Below are 19,990 nucleotides of genomic sequence, written 5' to 3' on the forward strand. Positions count from 1 at the left end.
GATACTGGAGCACACGCACTTCTTGTAATCCCAACCTAGTGTGTTTTATCCTTTTTTCCCCAATTTTTAGCTTATCCTTTCCATGCCAAATTAGAACATCACTTGGTACATAATCCAAAAGCTGCTGTCACAAGTAGAATCTTTTCCAAACATCCTGCTCAGTGTTAGCATCTTAAGATTTGTTAACATTATGTCCTGTGTCCAGGCGTTTTTCATGTCAAATAAAACAGACGTAGATGTCTTGAAGGAAAGAACAACAACCCTCTGACAGCCTGCATATAGGTTATAAAAGGATTTTGCAGTGTTATTTTGCAGTGTACTATGTTTTAGTACAACATGTGAAAGCAGTAACTAATGCCACTTGGATATTAATTTTGTTGCACAAAGATGATAATTTGAATTTTCTTAAAATAGTTTCTTATTTTCTAAGCACTCGGGTTGTTCGAAAGACTCATCCTTTGGAATAATGCTGGTTTTAAGCAATGACTACCCAAATGGGATCTCTTTTTGAGTTGCTGCCCTTCAAGCTCTTCCTTTTTCTGGCAGGCACTTCTGCTTCTTGTTTCTGAAGGGATTGCGTATGCGCTAAATTGTGGCTGGTACGGAAGTTACCAACCAACCTGGAAATGCCTTGCTCACACTTAGCCCATGCACCCGACTCCTGTATTGATTTTCTTTTGATATTACCGAGTTCACATTGGGGGTTTATAAAAACCCAAAGCGTGATGTTCTCCTGGCAGGGTGCTCTGTGTTCCTTTCTGCTTGACTTCTGCTGTACTGCGTGCTCACAGCAAATATCCCGAGAAAAGCGGCATCACTCTTCCCAGGAGTTTTGCCTCGTGCTCGATACAGCTATGAATAATTAACTTGACTTTGCAAGGATCAGGTTTTTTATATAAGCCAGCCGTTTAAAATCACAGTATTCTAGCAGGGGTGGTTCTTTAAATAGTTCAGAATTCTAAAATTGTCAGGCATCAGCTTTTCTTAAAAAAAATATTTAGATATCTTTTACTTGAGCTGTGGGAGTACTTAGATTTTAATCACTTTCTAATCCTGGAAGTTGCAGAAGTGCTCAGGAGGCCGCAGAACAGCAGGAGCAAAACTTCTGTATATGCTGGAATAATCAGAGTTCATCCTTTTTTCCTGGTAAAGCGTTTTGAGGGGAGAACTGCTGTACAGTGTGATTTGTTTACTTGGCCTTTTTGTGTTTAGAAAGAAGATCCTATAAACTCTGCATCATTTAATCTTAGACTCTGTTTTTTCACTGAAACTAGTTTAGTGGTTAGGAGAACCTAATCTATGAGACAAGCAGTTACTTTTCATGTTTCAGTAAGGTTCTGCAAACCTGTGGTTTTTCTGTATGTGGTAACCGTGTAGACCTACTTGTACTGTTTCAATTGTAGTGGATTTTGCACTGATTTTTAGAATTTTGTCATCAGTTGTGCTTCAAAGAAGGGGAAAATAAGGCCCAGATGCAAGAGAACAACCTCTTGACACAGGACTGGTTCTAGACCCATATGCTTAGGAGTCTGTTTGGTCTTGTCTTGGCATAATCTGCAGTTGTACAAAGTCTGTAGGGCTTGATATGAAGAACAAAAAAACCCTTGAATTTCATTAGATTTACAGCATACACCTTTAACAAACATTTCATTCCCAAGTCACACTTAAGTAAGGAAATACTTGGCTGGTCTACAAGTACTGCCTCCCACTCCTTAAGCACTTTGGAAAATGGCTTAGTAAAGCTTCAGAAATTGATGTGTGGGTTTCTTGAAAGCGTTCACTTTCGTTGCTGAAGGGATGTGGAATATTTCAAATGGCTGATCTTGTATGAACAGGTAAGGTATAGAACGGAATGTGGTACTTACTGCCATAAAGCAAGTAGGTTTCTAATGTTTATGTAGAAATTTCTTGGAAAGTGTTTTTGATTAGTAAAAGAACAAGATTATAGAAATACAGTTTTCAAACATATATGACATTTTGTGTAAGTATTTGGCCTGGTTTAGATGTTAATTTTTGCTTCCATCTTACAGGTTATGTTTGAGACATACCAGTTTTCTGGGGTATATGTAGCCATTCAGGCTGTTCTTACTTTGTATGCTCAAGGTAGGCAAAGATAACTTAAAATCCATTTAATTTATAAATATGTTGCTGAGCCAAAGTTCTAATGTGGTATTAACGGGTCTTGGGCTTAATTCAGCACTGCTACAAACAAGCTCAGCTCTGTCTTATGGGCTCGCTTTTTGTTTTGAGGAACTATTGACAGGTACCACTGTCAGCATTTTCATGGACCAACGGTGGGGACATGCTTGTAATTGCAAAAACCTGGTTTATCAAAACTGTCATTGTTTCAGGATACAGTCATTTAGCCTTAGCGACATGCTTTTGATAAAGGAAAACATGATTACAAGTGCATTTCAAGCAGGTGACTTTGCAGTCTGCTAAAAAAAATGTTGATTCTTTTGCTGTAGATAAATGATCCTCAGCCTGAGGAGAAAATAACAGATTCACTGAATTTGATAGAAATTCTACCGCTGGCTGCATTCCATCCAGGATTTTAAGAAATAACGCAAGCACAGGAGTTCTAATAACAGGACTTCTTATATCTCTTTATTCGTGGCTTGCTGTATTTAACTGTCACCTAGCAGGAAATATTTAAATATCTTTGTCCACTAACATGTCACCATAGTTTCTATGTCTAAGAGCAAAAGTGATGGGATACTGGCAGGGTAGTTTTGTTATGCAAGTCATTAAAAGTAGCTGAAACAAAACCACTTTTGCAGACCTGAATATTAATTTTATTTGCTATGATCTGTGCAAATCTCTTCCTTCTCTCCCCGCCCCCCACCTTGTTTTTTTGGTTCCTTATAAGTATTTAATGGACTAACATACACAGTTCTATATTCTACTGTAATTTTATGTGTTTTACTGTATAGTGCTCAACTACTTTGTGAATAACAATATGTAAAACAACTTAGAGCAGTCCACAGTGTTTCCACAAACTATCACCTAAAAGAAAGCTGAAGACGTTCTAAGATGTAAAAACCAAGTGGCACATAAATAAACGTTTGCTTTTGAAAATTAAATTAATAAAACCCCCACGACTTTAAAACATCCCACTTATTTACATTACATTAAAGTAGTGCCTAAAATTACATACCGAGACGTGCCTCATTTCAGTGCACCACGTTTTGTTGCTGCTGTTGAAACTCTCTTAAGCCTGCTGTTGATTTTATCTGGAATGTTGTGCGCTCATGTACCTTTTAAAGGCAAAGGGGTTTATGTATCAAAACATAGTTCTAATAAGGAAATTTGTTGGCAATTCCTCACAAGTCATTGGAGTTCGGTGTAGTCCCCTGTGACTGTTTCCTTCCTCACTGCGTGTGTCCCATTGCAAGGCTTGTTGTGTTTACATGGTGGTTATTCCAGTTCACTAATAAATCTGCGGATCTCATCACACAGCTGAACCAAAGTTTGTTCTTTGGTTCAGTCAAGGCAAATAACCAATTTGTTTGCCTTCTGTTCACAAAACTTGAGCAAATTACCGACCCAAAGTACCTTGTCACTGCAGAGTAAATGTCCCTTCATTATTTTAAGGTGTCCCCTTACAATAGATTTCCTTGCTTTCGGTGGCTTGCGAGAAACTATAAAACTGTTTTCTAATGAATTTTTACCATAAATTCTGATTCTTATTCATTTTGTTAGTGAAGTATAGAAACTTCTGTTTCTACATGCTTATGATAGCTGTTTTGTACACCTGAGAATTTAATGGTTTTATGGTAATTTTTTTAACTGGAGTTAATTTCTTTAGTATACAAAAGTGGATTTGATTCAGCATAACACTATTTTTGTGGGAAAAAGATTAAATGTATGCTGTATAGTCCAAACCTTATGAAAGCATTGTTTTGTTTTTTGAATACCAGCCAAAATCAAGTCCTAATAATTGTAACGAGGTAAACTTGTGGCCTGAATACCTCTAGGTTTCTTCATATTTGAGAAATTAGTATAAGATCACACATATACAGCTGAATCTAAGGGGGAATTTCTGGCCCATCAAGCATTTGATGATCTTCTCTTCAGAGTGCAATTTAAGATGTCAATTTAATATGTCAAAATGCCAGATTAAATTGTGAATGGTAGTTATAAGGATCTAGGAAGAAGGAGAGGTAATACTTTTTTAAAAGCTCCTGTGAAAACCTTAAGTTTAAAATCCAGCTGAATGGAAATAACTGAATTTTAAATTGTGACTACTTTTCCCCAAATGATGGCTGGGGGAACTGAGCTTGTGTTAAGACTAGAATTTAAAAGAAAATGTGTTAAGCTTGCTACTATCCTGCTCTATTTATGAAGGTGCTAATAAAAGTCATACCTTTTTTTTTTCCACCCCATTCTTTTAGGTTTGTTGACTGGTGTTGTTGTGGACTCTGGAGATGGTGTAACTCATATTTGCCCAGTTTATGAAGGTTTCTCTCTCCCTCATCTCACCAGACGGTTGGACATCGCTGGGAGGGATATCACTAGGTACCTCATTAAGGTAAGAGGAAAGAATTTGTAAGGTTGAGGCTGCTATCAGTGGCACATTGGTTTAGGTTAAAATCCCTTGATAGCAAGAAACCACTTTACATTTTTCCTGTATTATTCACGTTAATGACATAAAGAAGCGTATTCTCGGTATTGCTTCAGTCTACCCTTATTATGTTTCCTTATCTAAATAATATTTAATACTATTGGTAAGTTGCCTTTCTTGATATAAAACAAAAATAAAATTATATTCTAATAGTTCTACTCACCTGTTTTCAGAAAGATTTTTTCTTACTGCGTGGAAAATAGCGTAGCCATTCTTGCGTGATTATTAAATAAGACAGTATGTTTTATAGACTATTTGTTTGGGTTTTTTAAATACAAACAACACTCTGGATTGACAAATTTTATGGTTAAACTTTAATATTGACGTTTTCTGAACTGAAGTTCTAAACATAAGAATTATTTTGGTTACCTTTCACTTGTCTTTGTAACAGTTACACTGAAAGTTGTGATGACAAAGAAAATTTCCCACTCGGGGTCATGCTGCTGCTATTCTGATTTTCTAGTAATAATGAATTGTGACAGATTTGACTTAATATTAAATTTGCAGTTAAAAAAAGGAGACAAGGTTTTAAAGATACGTGTCTGAATGTACACACGTACTGATAAATGGATCCGGACTGTTCCTCTCATTAACCGCTGACCTGCTATGTTCCCTCCAGCTCCTCTTACTGCGAGGGTATGCATTCAACCATTCTGCTGATTTTGAGACTGTTCGCATGATCAAGGAAAAGCTGTGTTACGTGGGATACAACATTGAACAGGAGCAGAAACTGGCACTAGAGACCACAGTACTAGTTGAATCCTACACAGTGAGTGTTTTGAGACAGCTTTTCTTGTCTTAAGCTTCATAAGTTTAAATTCAGGTAGCATTAAGCATTGGTTCCTTCTAATTTCTTTGCTTGGCTTTAGCTCACTTCCCAGGCAGAGGAATCTGTAAAACGAGATTACTTGGTTCGGGGAAGACTTTTTAAAGCGCTTTTTTTGTTATTTTCAGATTTACCATATGACTTTGTACTCATTTTTGTCATTGTAGATCCTTGAAATTTGAATATTATAGTCTGGGAACTGTAGAGAAGGTGGGCTTACTCTAGCATGTCAGATCGAGCAGTGACACGTATGGGACTGATATCTGCTGACAAGAGCAGCAAACTTGCTCTCAGTGGAAACTTCCTGTGATCACACATGGAAGAAAAGAACTTACAGGAAAGCATTACTCTTACATTGCTGTGAGATCATCTTTTAGATGATATTGTGTTGCAAGGAAATGTTTGTTACGTTGGTATCGATGTATCTGGTCCCTGATGTCTCTAAGTGAATCGCGTAATGATTGAAGAATTTGTGTCTTCTTTCAGTAGCACTTCTTGCAGTCATGATAATTATCAACAATTTCCTGTTTTAAAACATTAGGGAACAGCGTAGGTTATTTCCTCTTGGTTTGTTTAGTATCTTAAGTAGCTAAAAGTAGTCTTCTAAATGGTGTTTTTTCTTCCCTAGCTCCCAGATGGCAGGATTATCAAAGTCGGTGGAGAACGGTTTGAGGCACCAGAGGCTCTCTTCCAGCCGCACTTAATCAACGTAGAGGGGGTTGGTGTGGCTGAACTGCTGTTTAACACCATCCAGGCTGCTGATATTGATACCAGGTAAGAACAGAACTCTGTTCCACCAGGGTACAGGGTGATGTGAGAACTGCGTTCAAACAAAATAACATCTTTTGCTTTATAAACACTAACATGAGACTTGCTGGGGAAGACAGACTGGGGGTGGGGGTCAGTCTGAGAGACTCCTTAGAACTCAACAGGTTTTCTGGAAACTTGACTATTTTAGTATGAACAAGCAAGGATAAAATCCTGAAAGTGCAATTTTTATTATTTTTTTAACATGCTTTCTGGGACACCTGGAAAAGCACAAGCAAGTCTGCCAGACTCACAGAAGCTGGTTTTGTGTAGCGACTGTTTGTTAGATTTTTATTTGCTCTCCTGTATGTACACGTACCTACTTGTACCGTAGAGTATACAAAATAACACCAGAATGCCTGTTTTCTTGTTCAGGTCTGAATTCTACAAGCACATTGTGCTGTCTGGAGGGTCCACCATGTACCCCGGGCTGCCGTCGCGACTGGAGCGGGAACTTAAACAGCTCTACCTGGAACGAGTTCTGAAAGGAGACGTGGAAAAACTCTCGGTAGGCACCGAGTCGCTGCTTTACTTGTGTGGGACCGAGGTTTATCCTGAGTCCCCACTAGAGGGAACCACCTAGTCAGAAATCTTGGGTTAGTTTGGATGTAAAATGGGCTGTTAACTGCTAGGGCACAACTTGCAAGGTAGGTTCAATGAAGCTTATGAGTTGTTGTGGCTCAGAAATTCATCACTGAGCAAAAAATGATATTTTTTTTTTAATCTTTGAAAGTTTTGGCTCGTGCTATAAGTGAAATACTCAAAGGCTAGAGTTCTCATACACCTTCAAGTAGAATAAATTTCCCTTGTTCACTGGTTACTGTGATAAGCAGACAACAGCCACACGCACGTTACAGAGGTAACGCTGCCTTGTAGTGCTCTCTGCTTTTCAAGGAGATATTTACAGAGAAAATTCCTTCGAGTGAAGTTTCGAATGGTGAACTGAATTGAACTTCCCTGGTTCTTAACACAGTGTTCTCTAAAGATCTTATGCAGCTATGCGGAATGACTCAATTGCACAGAATGTTTTAAGTCTAAAACAGTATTTCACACGTAGCTTTGACTGTACTCATTTTTGCTCTTGGGGTTAGAGCTTTAGCAACCAGGAATTTAAGGGAATATTAATTGGTTAAGCTCATCTAGAATGTGTAAATTTAAAATCTGTCCCATCTGCCATTCTAAAACTTGGTATGATTTTAAAATATTTTGTGATTTTTATGATCTGGCAACTTCTGATAATTTTAGCCATCGAAGTATTTTACTCTTTACCATGTTCATGAAATGCAAAAATACAGTCTTTAATTTTGTATTCTGACTCCTGGGCTTTTTTTGTGGATACACTGAAAGTATAATTTTGAAGAAAGTGTCAATAGCTGTCTATAATTTCCAGCACAAAGTAGTTATTTTGCTTTGGTTGTGCAAGCTGGAAGCTCGCGCAGAGTGCCCAATGCTAGCATTTCAGTTTTCTTGTTGCATTGTTCTCACTAAACAGTTTCCATTTCATTGTTCTGTCAAAGCACAATTTGATTTTGAACGGCTTTGTTTCAGGAATCCCAGTAACGGTTTCTTTTCTTTTTCTTAGAAATTTAAGATCCGAATTGAAGATCCGCCTCGTCGAAAGCACATGGTGTTTTTGGGTGGCGCAGTTCTAGCAGACATCATGAAAGACAAAGACAACTTCTGGATGACCCGACAAGAATACCAAGAAAAGGGAGTGCGTGTGCTGGAGAAGCTTGGTGTGACTGTTCGATAAATCCCAAAGCTTGTTCCCATCACATGTCTAAAGCTTTTTTCTTTCATTGCCAATCTCTGAACTCACTCAGCTACATGCTATGGAAAGGCCTGTCTGTGGCCTTTGACCCAAAGGTCAGGTTTTGTTCTGGTTTCTTGGGGTAGCTTTTGTTAAATGTTTCTTAATGTGGCGAAATTTGACTATTAAATTTGACCACTTCCCTGCAAACAAAACAGAGCAAGAGCAGCCTGTCTACTTCATTGTTCCTTCCCAGTAGGCAATTGGGTAATTCTGGTAGGCTTTTTCTTCTGGGTTTATTGCTGTAGTACCGCTAGCTTTTGTCTCTAGTTCACAAGGGGTTGTGTGCCTTTTTTAGCATAAGAAAACCTTTAAACAGGAGCTTTTGCTATTGGGTCATCGTGGTGGTTATCTTTGCATCTTTTTGCCTCTCTCTACATTAAGATTATTTTTTTTTCCTTTCCTGCAATTAGGACTTTTGATTAAACATTGTTAGAAACTAGCTGAACTAGCTGAAATGGCTTTAACACACGGTTTCGATTTAACGTGGTTCCATACGCACTGCTGCCTAAACTGGGTTCTGAGGTGGTTTGTCCTTCAAGGTGGTGGTGGGGCTTTCATACTGTATTTCTCTAAGTGGGCATGTACACAGTTGCCACAAACAGAGAAACACACCTGATATTCTGGCAAATGTAAATTTGTGGCCTTAGGTGTCTTTTTCTGGAGGGAGGAGACAGGTTTGAGCTGTGTTGCTTTTCTGTTAAGGGACAGATGGGGGTCAGTCTGACCAAAAATGCCTCTTTTTATAGCTAAATTTTGGTACTATGTTGTCTCAGCATAGGGAGCAAGAATGTTAAATTAGCTATTATGTAATTGTTGAGAAACGTAGATGTGCTGAGACAGGAGCCTCTAAACTTCTGAAGAGTTTTAATGATTTCAGAAATGCTTGTGAAAACTGTAACTGTAGATATTAAAACTCCAAAAACTAAGTGTTAAAAGTATAATGTGTTTTAAGTGCTCATATGTACATCAGAAGCACTTCCATTAAACTTTACAAGTATATTAACCTAGTGCCAAGTAGTTACTGCAAATGAATATTTTGATGACCCGTGTTTATTGCAGCAAGCAGATATTTATAAGCAACCACTGGCAGTAGGTTATAAAGAATGGCCTATATTTGATCTAGTTAAAAATAACATCAGAATATGAGATGTTGTTGATTGGTCAATATCCACAACTCATTTTGTCCGGTCTTGATTTTTGATACTTAACGTGGGATGGGGAAGGAAGTGAAAACCAGTGATGAAAGTGCTGTTACCAGAAAGTACATTAAAGCTGAGTTGTTCAGAAAAATAGAAGTTGTCACTAGTAATTATCAGCCATCTTCTCTTAGTTGCCTGTATTTTCTTCCTACTAGCAGACTGGTAACTATCTTTGCAATAAAATCTGCCTTACATAAAGCGTAGCAAGAACTGCTTGCATACGAATGCCAGTTAGACTTAGTTCTACTTTGCTTTTCATGGAAATGTTATATCACTTCTTACTGGTTTTCCAAGCCTACCATAACATCTAAGCGTAAGGAAGTTAAGATCTGCTTTCGACTTCCAAACCTTGGAATGTACAAGATATGCTTTCATGTACTTGCCATTTGTCTACATCTTTACATTAATAATTGACCCAAGGAACATGGAAACATTGAACTCCCTTGGATTCTTAAAATTTGCTTTCTTTCTAAATCGAGCAGACAGCTTCCTTTTGGTTGAGCGAGCCAAACAGGCAGAAACCATGTCTGCATTTCTTTAATAACAAGACAGTCACTATAGTATTGCTAGTAATGACCATTTAATTATAGGTGGGTGGGGTTTTTTGCAGCTATATTTACTCTTAACTTGAACAATATGAATTTACAGGCATGCCGGTCATGCCTCAGTGCATGCACTTAAGCAGTTACTAGATTTTTGGGGACATGAATGTAAGGGGTACTCTGAATTCCTGTAGTCTTCTGAACATTTAATACACAAGATTTTAAAATGCTGTGGGCTTGCTTTAGGGCTATGGTTTCTCACGTGGCTGTCTCTGGGCTTTTCAGACAGTGTTGAGAATCATGGAAGTAAACCAAAGAATGATTTTAAAACTTTTTTTGAATGACAATCTGTCATGTGATTTTTCAAATCTTGACCTGGACCCTGCAACCCTTTTTCTAAACCACGTTCTCCCCCGTCCGTTGGCTTTGATGAGGTATGTGCATGTTTGAGCAAAGGTTTTGGAATTTGGCCCTTTCACTAGAGAACTTTTCACAGCACCATGAGTAATAAATGTCAGTTGATTGTGCAGAATCTTGGGTTTCCATGGAAACCATGTCGATTTTTTTTAAAAAAAGGCAACTAGCATTTAAAATTACAGCTATCATGGATTCAGAAGAGCGCATATGTAATCCAAATACTCAATGGGCTGTCCAGTTGTGCTCAGTGTGGTTCTCCATGTGTGTGTTTGCACACAGCAGAGCGTATGTGTGTGCTCTCAGCTCACAGCTTCAATATTGCTATGAAAGCAATCTGGTTTTAAAGGTGTTCTGTTTTTTTTTTAAGACCAAATAACTTGAGTTGTATTTGCAATATGCTTCAGCTCCTGTAAAATTAGAATAGAAGATGCTGCATCAGTTGTAAGTTTTTTGGGAACATCCTATTTTTAATGTTAAGCTGCTTCAAACCCCGCCCTCCCCCAGTGTTCTAGGATGTTAACCGATGTAACACAAATGGCTTTTTATACAGTTCTGAATAATGTTAACTCACAACACTGGTTGAGACCATGAATGGAATAAACATCTATTTAAATTGACAGGTCTTTTCAATACAAAAATAAAATCAGATTTTTTTCAAAGTAGATTATGTTTGCTTTGTTTCCTTTGGGAAATCACAGGTCTGTCAGTTTTTCCCTAACTTCCATCACAAAACTGTCATGAGCTGCTTATGCTGAGAAAATCTGGCATGACAAAATAACACGTTCCCTATTTCCCTGTTGATTACTGTCATTAGAGTGCAAAAAGCACCCCTGCTCCATTCCATAGCCAAGACTGCATTCCCTCTCTCCTAATTTCTTTAAAAGAAAATAAAATCCTTATCTTTGGACAGAAATATTTTCTAGTTCAAGCGCTATGTTCCCTACTGCAAAATGGGAAGAGCCCTCAACTTGTGTTGACTTCAGCATCCCTGGCTAAGCTTGGAAGCCCCTGTTTGAGAAAAATCTTGTCATTTTGACTGCAGTGCTACTTCACCTGCACCCCTCATTTTAACTGCTAGAAAAACTGTATGGGGGTTAACGTGGAGCATTTAGAAAGGTGCACTGGTTTGAAGCAGCTCTTGCACCTGAAATGTTGCAATTCTCAACTTGCTGTGTGGATTAGTGGCTGGCCCGCTGATCACGATGCATTTATGTCTGGCTTTTGAAACGAGCTCAACCTGTCTCTTCACCCCAGCATGTTGTACATGCTGTTCTGTATGTATGTTCCCCAGTGGGATAATGGGTTTGGTTTTCTTAGAGTGAACCAGGATGTGCAGTTTGGCTGGGGGTGCGTGTCGGTGGCTGGGTCAAACACATGCCGTCTTAGATACAGATAGACAGGGTTTTAATAGGGAAAAAAAGAAGCCCCCAAAATCCAAATCTTTATTCAATCACTGCGCATTCTTGGGAAAAAAGATAAATGGGCTTTATCTCTGCTCGGTAATAATTCATGTTCCCACTCCTTCCCTTTGGCTCGCTTTGCCTGACATGGCTTTTGTGTGGGAAGGACTAAATACAGTTCAGTTGGCATTTGCTAGTCAACTTTTTCGATAGTGAATTCCTCCCTGCAGGTACTTCATCTATTTTCCAGAAAGAAGCTTCATTAGCAATTTCAGTAGTGTGAAAAATAAAGTTTTTTTTTTAAATCCAAATATACATATTACTGTGTTGTAGCAACCAGAACAGTGTTAGAAAAATATGTTTTGGACCTTTTCAGCATGTATGGAAATCTAAACTACAATTTTGCTTTATTTGAGCCCTGCCATTTGATCCTTGTTCCTCTCTCTCATGGGTTGGTTTGTTGTCCTGCTGCTATAAGTCACTGTCACTGCCATTATAGGCCTCCAGAAAAAAAACAATCGTTCATTCGGACTAAGCTGTGAATTTTGCCCCTTATCTTCCCTGCATTACAACATGAAGATCAGCTTTAAGTAACATCCTACGGGTAAATAGCTTACCTTTCTGTAACCTCTGGTTGCAGCTTGTTGTCCCAGCTAACAACTGCACAAAACAAGATTGCAGCGCACGTCTGCTTATTGTCCAGACAGCTGGTGAAGGGCTTCTTGCCTTCCTTGTGCCAAGTTCTGCTCTGGTACTGCTGAAACAAGGGGAAGTTGTTCAGGGAGGAGTGGGAGTGTGGGGTTTTGCTTCTCAGTTTCCTTTTTTTCCCCTTTGAAAGCAATTCCTAAACATTGAAAAATAGGGAAACAGTTTCTGTTCAGGGTGATGAGTAAAGCATATTTAGAGTTTTAGCAGAGACTTGAGGTGATGCTAAAGGGCTTATTCCAACCGCAGCACTTGTGTTCCTTCCCGTACTTTTTTTTTTAATCTCTGTTCCCCAAAGCCTAGGAGTGGTAATTAAATTGTAGCTGCAGGAATAATGATAGATATGGGCCCCTTGCCTACACCTTTTCATCACCGCGCCCATCTCCCGTCTGTTCTTTGTTTGCCCTAAAGCTTAAGTGGTTTCGAGATTCTCCTCTTGCATGCATGTTCTCACCGTGTGCACATTTTAAATCTCTCCAGGTATTTTAACGAATTAATTAATTGCCAGTTGCTGACCTCAACACAAGTACATCCTGTAAGTCCTGACTTGCATCAGGCGCTTTTCTTAGCACAGCAGCTCTTCTGGGGGCTCCTCCAAAGCGAAACCTTTGTGTTGTCCAAAAACTTTCTGTTCTAAACTGCTCAGTGTAACCCTGATGGTGGCTTTCCCTGCCAAAGCAGGAAAGGCGAGGGTGGCATTAAGGACATGAAAGGCAGTATTTCGGGAAGCGCCCAACCACATAATCTCCTTGGAATATTTTAGGGTTATCCTGTTGTAGTGGGTATCAACACTGCTTCAAACTACTGTGGGGCAAGTCCAGTAAGAGCAGGTGGGATTTATATTAATATTTATAATGCTGGTAGATTGTCGCCCCTAAGAAGGTCTTTACGGGTGCTGGGGGTGCTGGTGCTTCCTGTAGCATTACTGAGTAATAAGCTGGAACACGAGCCTTTGAAACGTGGTCAGCGCTGGAATCCGTGTAGTACCACGTGAGAACAAAACACTGTAATGATAATTGCTCATTATCTAATTATACAAGAACTTACAGCCCTGGAGGGTGAACAACTAATTAAATGGTTATCCGCTTTTAAAATGGCAACAAAGAAATGAGGAATATTCATTCTTTGGCTTTTGGTCCAATACTGCCAGTGAAGTCGTGTTCCTTCAGAGGTGGATGAGGCAGTTGGGGATGGACAGTGCTCTCCCCATCCTGATGCTCCGAATGCCACAGGGCTTGTTGAGGCGGGGAACTTACTTTTAGGAGGGTAGGTCTCTTACTCAAAAGCAAGTCAACTTTTGAGTTGCCACTCAGAACTGAGGAGGATTCACTGGTCTGGTGTAGCCAGAAAGGTAGCCAGTGCTGGCCCGCAGACCAGTACAGGTCACCTTTTGCATTCAAGGATTTGCTGATGCAGAATTTTAGAGAAGATATAGCTGGAGCACTTGGTCCCTTGGTGTGCATGTGAAGTGCTGGGGACACCCCATGTCAGGACATGCTGTTACCACTCAGAAACAGAAGCTGCCCGTCAAAAAAAAACAGAACAGTGGCATTTCTCTGTACAATGAAAGACCCTGCAGCTTTTGCACCAGAACCTCTGCAAAATTCACCCTGACTACTAAACCCATGAACAATAAGCACCCTAGGCTCTAATTTCACTTCCTAAAATGTCCCAGACAACTTCTACCTCACCTCGAGGCACATAACTTCCTTCAGAACCTTCGTTGCTGCCTCCCACCATTTGTGCACTATTGCCCTCACCTGCAAAAATACCAAGAACCTCCCCGCTTAAACCAGGGACCCCCAATGCAAGGGACGTGCCAGCCTTTACACAGCAGAGCGATCACCACTGACCTGCTGGTTTTTCACGGTTGTGGGATGAAGGCAGGCTGTAAGTGTGGTCCAGCAGGCATCAGCAGGACAAAACACCTCTCCCTGGGTCACAGCAGCTCTGCAACAAGAAAACCGAGCTTCTGCGGGATTTGGAAATGAAACATTCTCCTTCCTGTCCTGCCTATGAAACCCAATACTGCAGGCATTCTCCAAATGTGGCCTGGAGGCTATAAAACACAACTGCAGGGCTGTGGTGCTCCCGGGGAGCTCACAGCTCACACCTGGGCCGGGGCAGACAGTGGGTTAGCGCTGTTGGCTTTGGAGCAGGCTGCAAAGCCCAGATATCTACCAGAAAAGCCCCCTCAAACATGACCACCAAACACAGAATGCAGAATTTGCACCCTTTTCAGGACCAGCGACTAACTATTTTAATCAGAAAGGCATAATTTCAACTGGGAATGAAAATTCAGCGAGTGCAGTGACACCCAGGCAGTTTCTGGAGAGCAGCACTCTTGTCCACATTTTTGCAATAACGGGGTGTGTACACTTTTGGGTTGCCATCTATTATAAAGCTGTTACCTGGATACCTTCTATACTCAAAATGGCTTTTTCTCTGTTTTTCCCACATAACACAGCGCAAGTTTCTGCTGTTAAATGCGAGTACTAACTTGGGAGGTAGGATAGTCCCTTCTCAATCAGAACACTTGCTATTTCTGGAGGTTTTCTTAAGGAGTTGAGTGGGTCAGAAGGAAGTGACTCTTTTTTTTTAATTCCCTGTCCACCCTGAGGTTGTAACACAGTTGTTGCTTTCAAGAATATGCATGGTCTGTTTTCTTCAGACTATTGGCTCGTCTGGTAAAATAATTAGCTGTTAGGCAGACAGAGGGAAAGGATCACATATGCACAAGACAGGAAGACTGGGACACTAGAACAGGGGAAAAAAAATCCCTGCTTGAATCACAGCTGCCCACCACACATAGTAACAGAGCTTGCCAAGGATATTCAAACTGATTTAAGGAGAAAAGCTAAGGAAACTTTTAACTCCAGCCTGCTTGGACCCTTGATAGTATCTCTATGGACTGTTCTGCTCCCACTTTGGGCCGAAAGAAAGGTTTTCAAGCTCCATGCTTCACCAGCCATCCTTCCTCCGTCCCCCCTCCCCGTTTGCAGCAGGAACACAAAACACAGACTAATTGTCAGGCATGAGGCTGTGAGCAGCTTTCCACACTGAGAAAATAACCAAAGGTGAGAACATTTGTTTCATATTGATGGGATTAAGTTGTAATTGGATCATGTGATTAAAACCAGGAGCCAGGCAAATTATTTGTGACTAATTTCAGGCAATGGGAACCTTTTTGCTGCCTGCTGTACACTCTGAATTAGGCCCCTTCTCAACAGAAGTGGTCAGCATGTGCATCATCTGCAAACAACCTTTTCAAGTGTTCGAGCCCAAAAATGACTTGCACAAGAGTTTTTGAGCACACACATCCGCTGCGGGCGGTTTGCAAGCAGTTGGGAGGGTTTTGCACCAAAATATTTGAGTAGCAATTAGTTGGGACATGCAAATCATAAAACAAATACCTTTCCCTACTTAAATAAATCTAAATCTGTAATATGCTCATTTAATGATTAAGAAATAGGGTGTTGGGAGTATTTGTTCTCAGAACCCGTTGTATCAGAGACTGTCTTTTCCTGCAGGAGTCTCAGGCTCAGGCCCAGAATTCTCTTTGGGATAAATTTAAAAAAAAAAAAAAAGAAAAAAAGTAGAAATGCACCGAACTGTATCCAAATAAAATAAAAGTGCTATAATGCTGGTGTTTCAATTTCAGGTGCTGGTGATCAGGTTTAAATCTGCAGCCCCAAACACCACCTAACTGTGGGCGGGCCTTCCTTGCCAGCTGGAGCAGCAAACTCCAGCGTTCAGCCCCTCCAAACCTCTGCTCAGCTGCAACAGGAGGCCTTTGGCACATAAGCTTTTTTCCAGTTAAAATACAAGTTCCCTGGGTACCTCAATGTCTGCTGCGAGGGAAACGCAGATCTGCAGAGGCCCTGACAGCACTGAGCAGCTATGTGCTGCGTCCATGCCTAAACCACAACAGGCCTCACAAGCAAAGCGTTCTCCATCACGCTCGCCTGCGGAGTCAGGCTGCAAGATGTGTGCGCAAGATGTTTTTGGATCAGGTCTCACACAAAAACAGCTGTGGGAGGAAATGGGCCCAGTAGTCAGACCACATTCACCATTAATATTCATTTATGCACGAATACGAACACAATCATAGATGACTTCTAAAGGAACAAGCCCAAATACATCCAGGAAAAGACACTTCTGTGCTTTGGACAAATGATTTAGAGGCCACTGGAAGGAAACCCAAACCCTCTTCCTCTGTTTCATGAGAAGGGCCTCTCTTGCAGAGTTCCTGCCTGTGCATTCTGATGAGGAGGAAATACCTCATAGAATCATAGAATCATTTTGGTTGGAAGAGACCCACAAGATCACCAAGTCCAACCATAACCTAACTTTGGCACTAACCCGTGTCCCTAAGAACCTCATCTACACACCTTTTAGACATCTCCAGGGATGGTGACTCCACCACTTCCCTGGGCAGCCTGTTCCAATGCTTCACAACCGTTTCCGTGAAGAAATTTTTCCTAATATCCAATCTAAACTTCACCTGGCGCAACTTGAGGCTATTTCCTCTCATCCTGTCACTTGGTACTTGGGAGAAGAGACCAACACCCTACAACCTGCTTTCAGGTAGTTGTAGACAGTGATAAGGTCTCCCCTCAGTCTCCTTTTCCCCAGGCTGAACAGCCCCATCTCCCTCAGCTGCTCCTCATCACACTTGCACTCCAGACCCTCCACCAGCCTCATCACCTTTCTCTGAATTCTCCATCTCCTCAATGTCTTTCCCATAGTAAGGGATTATAACACAAGATTAAGCACCTGAATGGCTTTGAGGGGCCAGAGTAGCATCCTCAGCCTCTCCTCTTTGCCAGGCTTGGGCAGCTCCTTGCACACATCTGAGCAACTCCTGGAGATCCTCTGCACACCCCCTCACACGCACCAGCACGAAACGGGGTGTTTGACAGCCCTGAGCAGGGGCAGCTCCCGCAGGCTGCACGAGAGCCGCATCCCTGCTCAGGTTCAGGTCTACAACTGCTCCGTAGCTCCTGCAGGAGAGACACAAACCTCCTCTCCTGCAGCACCGGAGCACTGAGCAGCTATTGGATGTAAATGTGTGTTGCAAAAGGCTCAGATACAGGAGTAGAGCAGGTTGTATCTGTAGTCAAGTGGATGTGTTTGAGGGGGCATGATTGTAGTTTAGTTATAAAAGGAGGAAAGAGGTGTAAAATAGAGTAAGAGTGGAGTTAATTATATATTTTTAATTTTGAATGTGGTTAATCGGAAGCCCTGAAATCACATCCCGGAAGCAGGTGGGATTAAGCACAGCAATATCCTGAAGAATGACAGAGATCTAGGGTCCCAGACTCACAGCAGCGAGTCAAATCATCAGCTCATGGCAAGACAGAAATGGAAAAAGGAAGATACAACTCAAGAAAATAAAATCAAACAGAATGGGAGACAGAGAGGACCAAGGTAGGTGGAAGGAAGGCAACGAGATGGGTGCCACTGGCTTACTAACCATAGTTACACAGTCAAGACCTCTGTCACAGGCACATTTGCTGCCCCTTGCCGGTAACCATGCGATCAAGCACAGCCCAAGGATGCCCTTCAGAGGCTGTGCTGTGTCCCCCCTCGTTTTGTGTGAGGCGACATCAGTCACTGTGCAAACATGTGGCAGTTTTCCCAACGCTTAGGGTAGAGCCAGTGCTCACCCCTGGCCAGACTGCTCCCGAATTCAATGAAATCAGCCCTGGGTGGGATAAGAAAGGCATTGAACAGTGCTCTAGGGTCCAAGGAAAATTTTCACTTGTTCTAGCATTGCATTTTTATTTAAAGTACTTGATGGATCAAGGATTACTCCCGGCTGGAACCAGCTATTTCACAAGGAGCACAGCAAAGCTGGAAGTTTAGGTTTCCTCAAGGACACCGCTCCACTTTGAGGGGAAGAGCCCAGAAAAGTGCACAAGAGGGAGGAGACATAGAAACCTTTTTCCTCAAGGTTTGCTCAAGTTCCCTACTCATGCAAGGGAAGTTATCGAAAAGGTCAGGGCGTGTAAATCCACTAACACCAGGAATCCATTTTCTTCCAAACCAAATTCCACTGCGAATCACTGTGAAGAAGCAAACACACAAGACCAGATCCAAAAATCATGTTGCTGCCTCCTTGGGAGCCTCAGATAGATGGTTTAGCATCACCTTACACTGATGGTCCATCTGACTTTCAATATCTGCACGCAGAAGAAGACGCCTGCCAACTTCAAGGGAGATACTCATGTGCATAACAGGCAGGATGAAGCCTTAAAACCACTAGTAGCTACACTTTTACTGCCAGAAGCAACATTTTAATCTAAGTATTGGCTCCTGGCAGCGGCTGTACTCCGAGGTGCTCCAACCATCTTTGCTCCATCTGAATAATTGCAAATGCCTGTGTTTAATCTATTTTCAAGAATTGTTGAGTTTGGATTTTTTTTAAGTACAAAAGAAAATGTCTCTGTGTATACATTCATGGCAACAGAGCTACACAGAGACATAAACTAATGGAAGGTCCATATGTTGAGAGAATATCATATGTAATGAGAACTGCTGCATTTTTGTAAAATGTAATGGGACAGATACGCAGCAGCTGTGGGTTACTCAAGAAGCAGCTAATTTAGCAAGCTGAATCCAAGGATATTTCCCAGATCTCCCAAACAATGAATAGCAGTGTTGTTTAAGATTACCATTATGCCTTACATCCTCCTTCGACTGGAAGCAGGGGGAGGAAGCCTCTATCTGTGCTTCTGGGACAGAAGTACATGATTAGTGCCTAGCTATCATAGGAAGCCCCAGGGGAGCAAGGGGGTCTGGACTTGAAGGAAGGAAGGAAATTATGTAGGATAAACAAAAAAGAGCCTCAGGAAAGCAGTCGAGATGGGCAAGACTTGGTGAAAAATAGAAAACAGAGAAAAAAAAAAAAAAAGGAAGTGCTGAAGGGATCTATTTGAGTTCTAGCTAATATTAAAATTTTTAAGCAAAGACACCTTCTTTTAAAACACCATTAGAAATTTAGCAGGTTCACCTTTCTATACATTTAAGTTTGTTCTAAGGCATTACTCATTTCAAATCTACAAATAGCAGATTTTTTAAGGCTTGATTACCCTTGGATTTTACTTTTCCAGGGATTTTAATCTCCCCAAGCCTACTAAAAAAAAAATACCGACAACCTGGATGTAGCAGATGCAATCACAGCTCCATTTCACCATTCCCTACCAGATTCCCTGAAGAGATGGTGCTGGGGTGATCTGTTCTCCCAAGGTGGCCAGTTCACCAGTAGCCCAGGTAGCCCACAGCCACTCCAGAGATCCACAAACTCATTGCAGCTGTGGCTGCCCTGGCCAGGGCACAGCCCAGTAGCCCCAGCACGGCCCAGTAGCCTCAGCTGCCCTGAATTCCCGGTGCAGCTGGAGCCAAGTGCCTTGTTTTGGAGAGGTAGGTAGACCTACAACAGGATCTGCTAATTCATATGTTAAAACAGATTGTGCCTCCTGCTTCAAAACCAAATAAACAAAAAAGGGACTAGTTCAAACTCTGGCTCCCTACAAAATCTCCAAACTATTTTTCTGGGGAAGATCTCAGTGGTAACAGTGCCAGTACTGCCAAGAGCAAACTGCTGCAGTTCACAGCAACCCTTCTGCAGCTGGGAGGCAGAGGGGGAGGATAT

At 41.2% G+C, this 19,990-nt stretch overlaps 1 protein-coding gene across 2 annotated transcripts in view; it reads left to right on the plus strand.

Moving 5' to 3' along the window:
- ACTR2 (actin related protein 2) overlaps positions 1 to 10,890 on the plus strand; it is a 25,558-nt gene extending 14,668 nt beyond the window's left edge. For both annotated transcript variants that reach the window (XM_065059840.1, XM_065059841.1), the window contains 6 exons: positions 2,031 to 2,103; positions 4,395 to 4,531; positions 5,244 to 5,393; positions 6,079 to 6,224; positions 6,633 to 6,765; positions 7,840 to 10,890. In XM_065059840.1, coding sequence (XP_064915912.1) covers positions 2,031 to 2,103; positions 4,395 to 4,531; positions 5,244 to 5,393; positions 6,079 to 6,224; positions 6,633 to 6,765; positions 7,840 to 8,010 — 810 coding nt within the window. In that variant the 3' untranslated portion in view covers positions 8,011 to 10,890. The remainder of the gene's footprint in view (positions 1 to 2,030; positions 2,104 to 4,394; positions 4,532 to 5,243; positions 5,394 to 6,078; positions 6,225 to 6,632; positions 6,766 to 7,839) is intronic.
- Positions 10,891 to 19,990: the final 9,100 nt, after the last annotated feature.

This window comes from Columba livia, chromosome 3 (genome assembly GCF_036013475.1).
Source record: "Columba livia isolate bColLiv1 breed racing homer chromosome 3, bColLiv1.pat.W.v2, whole genome shotgun sequence".
NCBI lineage: Eukaryota > Metazoa > Chordata > Aves > Columbiformes > Columbidae > Columba > Columba livia.